General features: G+C 41.5%; 2 protein-coding genes across 5 annotated transcripts in view; one reads left to right on the top strand and one right to left on the bottom strand.

Moving 5' to 3' along the window:
- Positions 1-1,630: 1,630 nt before the first annotated feature.
- inhbab (inhibin subunit beta Ab) lies at positions 1,631-7,081 on the bottom strand. Its single transcript, XM_017440601.3, has 2 exons — positions 6,133-7,081; positions 1,631-2,904 (listed from the first exon to the last, which is right to left on the bottom strand). The coding sequence occupies exons 1-2, from the start codon at positions 6,542-6,544 to the stop codon at positions 2,123-2,125; spliced, it is 1,194 nt and encodes a 397-aa protein (XP_017296090.1). The 5' UTR covers positions 6,545-7,081; the 3' UTR covers positions 1,631-2,122.
- A 1,481-nt stretch (positions 7,082-8,562) lies between these two features.
- amph (amphiphysin) overlaps positions 8,563-10,386 on the top strand; it is a 30,682-nt gene continuing 28,858 nt past the window's right edge. For all 4 annotated transcript variants that reach the window (XM_017440603.3, XM_017440606.3, XM_017440604.3 and 1 more), the window contains exons 1-2: positions 8,563-8,719; positions 10,073-10,153. In XM_017440603.3, coding sequence (XP_017296092.1) covers positions 8,651-8,719; positions 10,073-10,153 — 150 coding nt within the window. In that variant the 5' untranslated portion in view covers positions 8,563-8,650. The remainder of the gene's footprint in view (positions 8,720-10,072; positions 10,154-10,386) is intronic.

Below are 10,386 nucleotides of genomic sequence, written 5' to 3' on the forward strand. Positions count from 1 at the left end.
CACCTGAGCAGTGCCACAGACTGATCGACTCCATGCCACGCCGCATTGCTGCAGTAATACAGGCCAAAGGAGGCCCAACTAAATACTGAGTGCTGTACATGCTCATACTTTTCATGTTCATACTTTTCAGTTGGCCAACATTTCTATAAATCCCTTGTTTTTATTGGTCTTCAGTAATATTCTAATTTTCTGATATGATGAATTTGAGATTTTCATTTGTTGTCATTTGTAATCATCAAAATTAAACGAAATAAACATTTGAAATATATGAGTTTGTATGTAATGTATAAATATAATATACAAGTTTCACTTTTTAAATGGAATTACTGAAATCAATCTACTTTTTCATGATATTCTAATTTTATGACCAGCACCTGTAGTCTGGTCTTGCATGTTAGGGTGTACTTTTTCTTTCCCCTGGCTGAAAATAACCAGGACAAAATTATTATTATTTTTATTATTATTTGCAACCGTATCTTTTTTTCTTTGATATTCTGGTTGTAACAGTCTTAAACTGAAAATGCAACCTGGTTCCTAGTCACTTGTTTTTATTTTATTTATTTATATATTTTGTTTTATGTTTTGATTTCATGTTTTCCAGTGATGGGTTCGGTTGAACTTTATAGAACGATGAAATACAGAACTTGTTCCAGACTTGGATTGTTAAACTGATGGTGAATATTTTGAACATTTTTATGCTCATGTGGTAACTCTTTAATTCCTCACTTTCCTCTCTTTTCCTGGTTCTGACAGTAGATATGATTACCTCCATAAACTATCAGCATTGATTTCAGCCAATCACAGCTTGAATTTGGGTTAGTTGTATTTGTTGCTTTAAGGTCGGTTTGGTTCTTGTTTAATGACTTAACATTTGAATTTTTTTTCATTTCATTTTACCCAGAATGCTTTATGTTGGCCTTAGCAGTCATCTTTGTTTCTTAAATTGACTCTTCGTCTCAGCTCTAAGTTTGGTGGTCAGTGAACAAACTTTGTCATCAGGCCAACCAGGCTTAACTTTACAGCATCACTGGCTGCTCATTGGCTTCCAGCAACCAATCAGAGGATAGAATGGGACAGTGAAGAAAGTAGAGGAGCCTCTCAATCTGAGTGGTTGCTCCAGTTTTTACCTGCAAACGAAAAGTTGAGTGTCAGGTTCCTGCCAATATGGATGTGATAGTAGCTCAGACATAATTTGATCTATGAAATGGACAAAAGCTGTCTTTAAACACATCATCAAGATTCAGGGAAGAGACAAGTAATCTGATGTGTTCAGGCTCGTCCGCTGAGTTGAAGACAGTTTAAGCAACATGAACCAACTAGGACAGGAAGAAGGAAGAAAATGCTACCAATTCTTGGAAGCATTTTTCTTCAAGCTTAAAGTAAAAGCGAGCTCTGATCTCAGGTTGTCAGCTCTTTATTTCTACTGAAGATTTTTTTCAAATCTGAAACAAAATATGCAGCTTTGCCAGAGAATGTGATGTTGTGATCATTAATGTTGAAGCTTCTGTCTCATCGAAAATCTTTAAAAGAAAGAAAAACATGACCAAATGTTGACCAACTATTTAATGATAAAATAAAAAATGTAAATAAATTATAAAAAATTCTAAATGATGATATGGAACTTGTTCTGTCTGTTTTTATTTAATAAAGTTTGTTTTCAGTTTTTCATGTTTTTCTTTCCCAGCTCATTAAGATCTCAGAAAAATGACCTAAACTTTCATCATCAGACTCGTCTTTGGCTTCTGTCGCAATCTTCTCTCCTGAAATTGAGAGAAACCACTGCTAAGATTCCTCACTCTGCATTGTCTTCACCTTCCTTTTGAATAATGATGATGATGATGTTTGGCTCCAGCAGCTGGATAAACACATTTTATTCAAGTATCTCAACAACAAAGATATTTGACACATATTTGACCTTCAGAGGAACAAATCTGTGATAGACAGGTTTTTAAGAACCAAATTAAAGTTCTGTTGAACAGTTTGCAGGTTCTGTACCTGTTTTCTTCCAATGTGGAAAAACATTGGGCCAGTAAAAAAATCAGGACTTTAAAGGGCTGATGGGAAGTTTCCCTGTAGTAACAAGTTATTTTTTTATTATTCTTAAATTCTTTAGAGAAGCTTTTTACGAGCAGCCGCACTCGTCCACAATCATGTTTTGGACGTCCTTCTTGATGATCTTCTGCTCCTCATTGTAGTAGAGCATGGACATGGCCCGAAGCCTCGTCGGCACACAACAGGACTTGGTGTTCTGGAATGGGCCATAGCCCCTCATGCGGTAATGATTGATCACCGCTGAGTGGAAGGAGAGCGACGAGCTGCTGATACTCGCCACATGGTTGGGACAGTCGCCCTCGCAGTAGTTGGCGTGGTACCCAGATGGAGCAATAATCCAGTCACTCCAGCCAATATCTTTAAAGTTCACATAAAACTGTTGTTTGCAGCAGACATGGATCTTCCCATTGCACTCCAGACCTCGCTTGACTCGCCGCTGAGATACTTCCTCCTCAGCTTGAAGGATTACCATGAGGAATGGCCGGTGAGACTGATCCCGCCCTGTCGATTTCTCGCCGTTAGCAGTTGCCAAGATTGGCATAGCTCCGACCTCGGTGCATAGCAGACAAGAAACCCGAAGGCTGAGCGAGCCACTGCCACCATTCAACAGCGCCTGAACGCTGCGAGTAACAGATAGCATGTGCCAGCCGCTTCGGCGGGTATCCACCATCTTCTCTGAAACACACTCATCTGAAAGAGCATCATGATGAGTTTGCAGCAGCCGCAGCATCACTTTGCCTTTGACCCGATTCGCCTTTGACATCTTCAGGAAGATCCAAACATTTGCCTGTTCCACCACTGCAGAACTGCCGTCCTTCAGGATGTCAAAGGTCACAGAGTCTGGAGAGTCCCCTGAAGTGAAAAACACATTTGAATCAACTAACAGTTAAATATTCATCATCCAAGTTCAAGAGGTCCAGAAGATTTTTTATGTTTACCATTTGTCTCCAGCTAAAAGTTTAAATCCAAAGTTTTGTTTTTTTAAACTCAAAACCACGATGAACATATTTGAGGAAAGAATGAGGTCTGGGTGGTTTTTCTGAAGTGAAAAATAATTAGAAATTCAGTGACCCACCCTGACTCAAGCTTTATCTGGGTGGTCTTGATGGTATTTAAATGAACCAACAAAGTAAATGATTTTTATAATGACCACATGAATGGAGCTTCTGCTTCTAAATATATTTGATATAAACAGAGACACTAACAAAAAAATACTAGATGTAATTTCAGAGAATGTTGTTAACAAGGCAGCTCACCCCCACCTACCCCACTCCCTTTGGAAGAAAAAGCCTGTACAATACTGTTTGTCCCTCTTTGTATCCTGCTCCAAAATAATTACTGTGGCCCAGATTTATCTGAATAAAGAGATTATTTACGGCCTGAGACCAATCGGTATGCCCCCTGTCCCCCACCCTCTCCTCGTTACTGTCCATTAATTTGGGTGACCCTCCGAGGAGCTTTTTAATGACAGATTTCTCATGAAACCACTATTTATAGCACAACATCAATATACACATTTCTGTGAGCAAACAAGTGCAGAACCATTCTCAGTCACAAGCTGCTAAACTTTTTCACAAACACACAACTTTCTGCTCATCATTAAGACCCTAGTCCATAAACCATAGACCATAACTAGTAAACCATAGATCCTGAACTATTAACAATAAACTATATACACTGATCCATAGACCATAGACATTTATCTATAAATCACAGGTCCTTTAACCATAAATCATAGACCCTAAACCCTGAATCTTAGACCTTAGACCCTGAACCATAAACTTCTTCTTGTTATTTTTCTTCCAGCTGTTCCCTTTTCAAGATTTTCACAGCAAGTCATTTGCCTCCATCTAACTCTGTCTTCCGTGTCCTCTGTCCTCCATGTCCTCTCTAACTGCATCCATATCTGTCCACTTTGTCTCTAACATCCTTCTGTCCCTCCTCTGGACATGTCCAAACCATCTCAGTCTGTCCTCTGTGTCTCTAACATCCTTCTGTCCCTCCTCTGGACATGTCCAAACCATCTCAGTCTGTCCTCTCTAACTTTATCTCCCAGTCCTTCAACCTGTGCTGGACCTCTGAGGACCTCATTCCTGATCCTGTCCATCCTTGTCCCTCCCAAGGACAACCTCAACATCTTCAGCTCTGACACTTCCTGTTCTGTCTCCAAACCAGACAACATGGCTGCTCTCACCACTGTCTGGAAACCTTTCCTTTGACCTTTGACCTTTGCTGCTACCCTTTTTGTCACAAATCCCTCCTGAACCTTTTCTCCATCCTACCTGGACTCTCTTCTTCATCTGTTTACCACACTCCCTGTCCTCCTGGACAGTGCACCCTAAGTCCTTAAAGTCCTGCTCCTTTGTGACCTTTGACCTTGTAGCATCACTGTTCCACCTGCCTCCCTCTCATTCACACACAGGTACTCTGTCTTCATCCCTCCACCTGTTCCCTGTTCTCCCCACAGATCCTGATGTCCTCTGCAGACATCATAATCCACGGGGACTCCTGCCTGTCCTCATCTGTTAGTCTGTCCATCAGCAGAGCAAACAAGAAGGGGCTCAGAGCCGATCCTTGATGCAGTCCCACCTCCTGAAGCTATCTGTACAGCACACCTCAGCACTGTCCTGCTGTCCTCAAACATGTCCTCTACCAGTCTAACATACTTCTCTGCCACTCCAGATGTCCTCATACAACACCATAGCTCCTCCCTCAGCACCTCAAAGCAAAGATGGCATCTGTGGTGCTCTTTCTTGGCATAAAACCATACTGCTGCTCACAAATAATCACCTATCGACCAATTCGGTATGGTGTCACTTAGATAAGCTTGCATGTCTGTTTTGGCAAAAGTGTTTTATGCTGGAATTGAGGAGGGTTAATTATAAATAAACAGTAGGTCTGAACTAAAAACTATATGCCTTGAACCATAACCTAGAAACCACAGATCCCAAATCCTAAACCATAAACCATTGGTCTTGAACCTTAGACCCCACATCCTGAACTATAAACCATAAGCCCTGCAACAATAGACCCTGTACCACAACCCACAGAACCCAAATCATAACAATAGCTGCTTCATATTCACAGATGATAATTAAATGCTTTGTTACTTGTTGGTTCAGATCACAAACTCAAGCCTCCTACAATAAGTTTAAGTTTTAGAACATTTAAATCAGTAAAGAGTATGTCAAAGCTAAATAATAAAAAAAAAACAGATTAAGGGTCACCTTCTTTCAGTTTCAGGTACTGTTTCCTGATCTGAACTGACTTTTGACTTTGAATTAGAGTGAAATTTGTCTTTTTGGTTCTAGATTGATGTTCAGTTGAGATTTTGATACGTGATCAAGTATTTAATCAATAAACGGTCTGACTGTTGGACATTTAGTCAGAAAGGTGGCTTTCTAACTGATTAAATGTAGTTAGCATGTTTTTATTTCAGTTGTTGTGGTGGACTCTGTTTTTCTATTTGCAGTTAAATATAGAGTTGATATTTTATATATGTTTTCTTTCAGTGAGATTTTCTCTTGTTTTATCATCTTTAAATAAAATGGCCTTTAGATCTTCATTAGCAGACAAACTGAAGTAGCTTCAGTCCTCAGTTCATAAATAAACACAACAGAGATAAACAAATGTGAAGCTGTTTGCTTTGCTGTCAAATGGGACCTCTACATAAAATTCTCCTGTCAGGCTGAAATCTGTAAACAAACTTTGACCTTTTTGGATTTGTCTGAATGAACTGATAAGAGAGAACCCACAGACAAGATGACGTCTTCAAACATTAGAACAGTCTGAGTCTTATTTTAATCTTCCACAAATTCAGAGGTCAGGCTAGATCCTTCATGTTCTTACCAGATGAGGAAGAATTGTTTATGTGAGGCACACTTCCTGTTTGGAGTTATTTTAACCAATCAAACAGCTTGATGCTGGGCTTTAGATATCCTTACTGGCAGCTCTGCAACCTGCAGTGACCCAGAACTGATCAAACTTAGACCCTGAACCATTGAACTGAAGCTGGACTCAGTTAGGATGAGCTGATAAATCTCAAACCAAATTCAACATTTGTTTCACCTCTGGACTCACCTGGCTCCCCAAAGGTGATGACTTCAGATGGTGGTTCAGATAGAGTCGAGTCCCTGAAGCCTAAACTCTCCTCCTGGATCTCCACACTGCCATCTTCAGCCACACGACCAACGTGAAGTTTCTTGATGGCATTTAGCAGGGCAGCTCGAGGAACTGGCTGTGTAAGGTTGGGCCGGGTGCTCAAGTGCAACATGTTTAAGATGTGACGCTTCACTGCCTCCACCATGTCACTCTGACCTCCAGACCATGACGAGTTCTTCTTGATCTGAGACAGAGAACAGGATGGACAGTCAGAGGATAGAGTTCCCTCCTGGAGCCGTGGTGCTGCATCCAGCAGTGAAGAAATGCTCAGAGACGCATCAACAAAAAGAAAAATAGGCACAAAGAAGAACATGGTAACCCAAGAACTCATTATGATCTCTGATGCTGGTGTTTCGGCAAAGGGTCGAGTTAATTCTGTCAGCAGAGTCCAGTTGTTGTTTGGTCAAACAGTAGAGCAGGCCAGGTTGAATGATCGAAGTGCACAACAGGGTTGGCTGTAAGAATCCAACACACGGTCGGGTTGATGGATTAATTGAGTTGGGTCGAATGGGTCAGTTGGTTTATAGTCTTTTGGGTTGATCAAGTTGGGTCAGATGGGTGAATTGGTTTGGCTCGGTTGGATTGATCAAGTTGGATCAGATTGGTCAATTTGTTTGGGTATGTTGGGTCAGATGGTAGAGCTGGATCCGCTTTCTGGTGTCTGAGGTGGAAAAAAAGCAACAGGAACAGCAGCCTGTGGTGAAAAAGCAGCAGATGATTCTGAGCTTTGCTCCTGATGGTCAGATGCAAGTTTGTTTAAGCCTGTAGCTCTGATGTTCTAGTTCTCTGGTCCGGTGGTGGTTGTGTTGCTGGTGGATCTGGTCCGATGGTGGTCCTGAAGTTCTGCTGGTGTGAGCTGAATGAACAATGAGCAGGGTCACTGTAATCTCCCTCTCCACTCCCTGACAGCAGTTATACCTCTGAGGCTGTTTAATCCCTCCCTCCATCCACAGAGGGGTTTCCCTCTGACTCACACACACTGTAACACAGTTTTACACATACTAACACACACACGCGGTGAAACTCTGGCTGTGGTAGGAAAAAAACCTCTTAGAATATCTTCGGACTGTTTGTGGTGTTTCCTCCTGATTGAACGTCACGACAGAAGAGGAGGAAGGAGGGAAGAGGAGGAAGACAGCATTCCTGATTCATTCATACCACACAAACACACACAGATGAGTCAGAACAGCATCTTCATCTCCGTCACCTCACGTGGAGGAGAATCTTTGTTGGTGTGAAATGCATTTATAGACTGAAGATGAGGCAGCAGATGGAGTGAGTCGAATCAGATCTGACATCAGTATGCCCCCTGCTGCTGAGAGGCAGGTGTTACAGGATTCTCATCACCTGAGACATGTTCTCTGATTCATCTGTTGCTGTAACTTTAAACATGGACTCAGAGTCCAAAATGAAGTGCAGCAGACCCTGACCCTAACCCTTTCTTAACATCAGTCTGCTTGAATTCTAATGTCAGAAATGTGAACAAAAACTGGATCTGATAACCCACAAAGCAAATCTCTGAATCCCCCATGAGCCTTTCACAAGCAGCGCTCAGTCCTGAAAAACACAGTGTGGAGACCTTTTTTTTCCTCAAACAGTTGAATTTGAGCAGAACACACAGCTGGATCTACAAAGACATGGTGAGATGCAACTGTTCATCTAAAACAAAACATTTTTGGTGTCCAATCAGAATATAGCCTGTTGTGGTGAAGAGCCATGGTCTAACGTTTTCTGGTGTAGGTTTTAGGGTCAAGGTCTAAGTCTCTTTGCTCGATCATTTTCATCTTAGAATGAAATAAAAATCACAGCTCAGTGTTCGGTTCATCTCTCTGGCTTGGACAGTAGGTCAGGAGGAAGATTGCTGGTTCAAACCAGCAAATATTGCTTTAGAAATCACCAAATCATCAGCTTTCCATTAAGTCCAATTTTAAATACGTTGTTAATTACAAAAAAGTTTTACAGTAAAATACCTTTAATTTCCCTAGGAGCCCATTTGGTTTGGCCCTCTGTTGTTGATTTGGTATTGGTTTTATTGCGCAGTGACTCTCTGCTGCCCCCTGGTGTTTGTTTGATATTCAGAAGATTTTTCAGGAATGTGAAAAGTGATAAAATTCTACAAAATTCTACCAAAACATCATCTGAGGTATTTTAAATATTGTTTCTGGACAGGAAGTAGATTTTAAAGAAACAAGCTGAAAAGCAATGGGAATAGAAGAAGTGTGTGTGTGTGTGTGTGTGTGCCGGTGTCTTTGGGACTCAGAATAGAGTAAATCCGCACCTGATGAGCCTCCAAATCTATCTGCCTTTAATTTAGAGGAAAACATCCAATCAACTGTTAGATCCGCTCTCAGTCCCGCCCCTTTCACATGCACGCGCACGCACACGCGCCCACCCTCCCGTGTCCTCTCCGGTAATCCTCCGCTGTCTGTGCTCCATCATGGCGGAAATAAAAACGGGAATCTTCGCTAAAAACGTTCAGAAGCGGCTGAACCGCGCGCAGGAGAAGGTAAGAGAGGTGGGGGGTGATGGAGGAGCAGGTGGGGGGGTGATGGAGGAGCAGGTGGGGGGATGGAGGAGCTGGCAGGACGGACAGGCTGCAGGCCTCCGCTGCACCCCCTCCCTCCCCGCTGTCATCTTTGAACGTTTCCGACGTTTTTAATCGATAACCGACCGATCCTCGTATAGAGGCTGACGTCATCATGTGTCCGTTAAAAGCAGCTGATTAAAGACAGTAAAATGAGCTGAAACTGACAGAGTGTCCTGATTGGAGGATTAACACCGTCTGAGCGTGACGTCACAGCTGCGGTCAATGTCAGGTCCAACTGGTCAAGTTCTGACTTGGTTCTGCTGCTACATGTTTGTTTGTTTGCATCAGTAAACATGTTGTTTACGTGTCAGTCAGCTGGTGATGTTTAGATCCATCTGATGATTCATTTTAAATCAAATTTATATTTTAGACAAAACGCATCAAAGTCTGAAAAGAGAAACGGATCATAAATATTTTCTCACCAACTGTTTTCTTCACTTTTGTAAAAACTAAAAATGAATCATGCAGGATAAATATAAAAAAATAAAAATCTGTTTGTTTGGGATTATTTGAACTGAAGTAAAGACAGCAGCAGACAGAGGACATGTGGACAGTTTGTCCTCCAGCAGCAGAACTAAGGGAGAGCTCAGGAAACCCAAACCAACCCTAACTATAGGATTGATCAAAAAGGACAGTCTTAAAGCAGACAGGGTGTCAGCCTCAAGGACTGGAAGTTGGAGCCTGAGAACTGGAAGCTCTGCCTCCTGTTCTCCTGTTAGAACCTCTAGGAACCACAAGGAAACCTGCAGTCTGAGAGCAGAGAGCTCTGTTAGCAAAATATGGAGCAATAAGATCTTTAATATCAGATGGAGTTTGGTTGTTGAGAGCTTTGGATGTTAGGAGGAAGATCTTAAATTCTCCTCTGAATCTGACAGGAAGCTGATGGAGAGAAGCTGAAACTGTAGAAATCTGATCTCTGATCAGAACTCTGGCAGCAGCAGTTTGGATCAACTGAAGACTTTTAAAGAGTTTTTGGACTCCCAGATAATAAAGAGTTCCAACAGTCCAGCCTGGAGGTGATAAATGCATGGAGCAGTTTTTCTGCATCATTTTCAGACGAGATGTTTCTGATTTCAGTGATGTTGTTCAGGTGGAGGAAAGCAGTCCTGGTAACAGTTTTAATGTGGGGTTAAAAGACATCCTGATCCTAAAGAACACCGAGGTTCTTTACTTTAGAACTGGAGAACAAGTAGAACTCAGGTCCAAAGAAAATACATTTAAAACAAACATTTAACATCTTCAGATATAAATATGTTCAACTTTTTTTCTCAGGTTTTACAGAAGTTGGGAAAAGCAGATGAAACCAAAGATGAGCAGTTTGAGCAAGTGGTTGTAAACTTTAAGAGACAGGAGGTGAGAGATGCTTCTGTTTTTTAAATGTCCATAAATCAGAATTAAAATGTTTCATGAAATCATAAATGTTGAAATATAAAACATCAAAGCATCACAGACATGTGTAGTGTCAGTTAATGTGACGGCTGCGGTCCAACGTGTTTTCAGAAGGAAGTAGATTCCTGAGGAAATTCTACAGTTCATCAGTCCTGGGTTCTTCAAGATCAGGACCAAATACAAACAGAACCTGGTTC

This window comes from Kryptolebias marmoratus, unplaced genomic scaffold (genome assembly GCF_001649575.2).
Source record: "Kryptolebias marmoratus isolate JLee-2015 unplaced genomic scaffold, ASM164957v2 Scaffold30, whole genome shotgun sequence".
In the NCBI taxonomy this organism is placed as follows: domain Eukaryota; kingdom Metazoa; phylum Chordata; class Actinopteri; order Cyprinodontiformes; family Rivulidae; genus Kryptolebias; species Kryptolebias marmoratus.

Bases quoted from the DNA above. Each gene is read 5' to 3' on its own strand.
- inhbab (XM_017440601.3), bottom strand. From the start codon at position 6,544: ATGAGTTCTTGGGTTACCATGTTCTTCTTTGTGCCTATTTTTCTTTTT. The intron at 2,905-6,132 runs GTGAGTCCAGAG...TTTTCACTTCAG, and splicing joins CATCACCTTTGGGGAGCCAG to GGGACTCTCCAGACTCTGTG.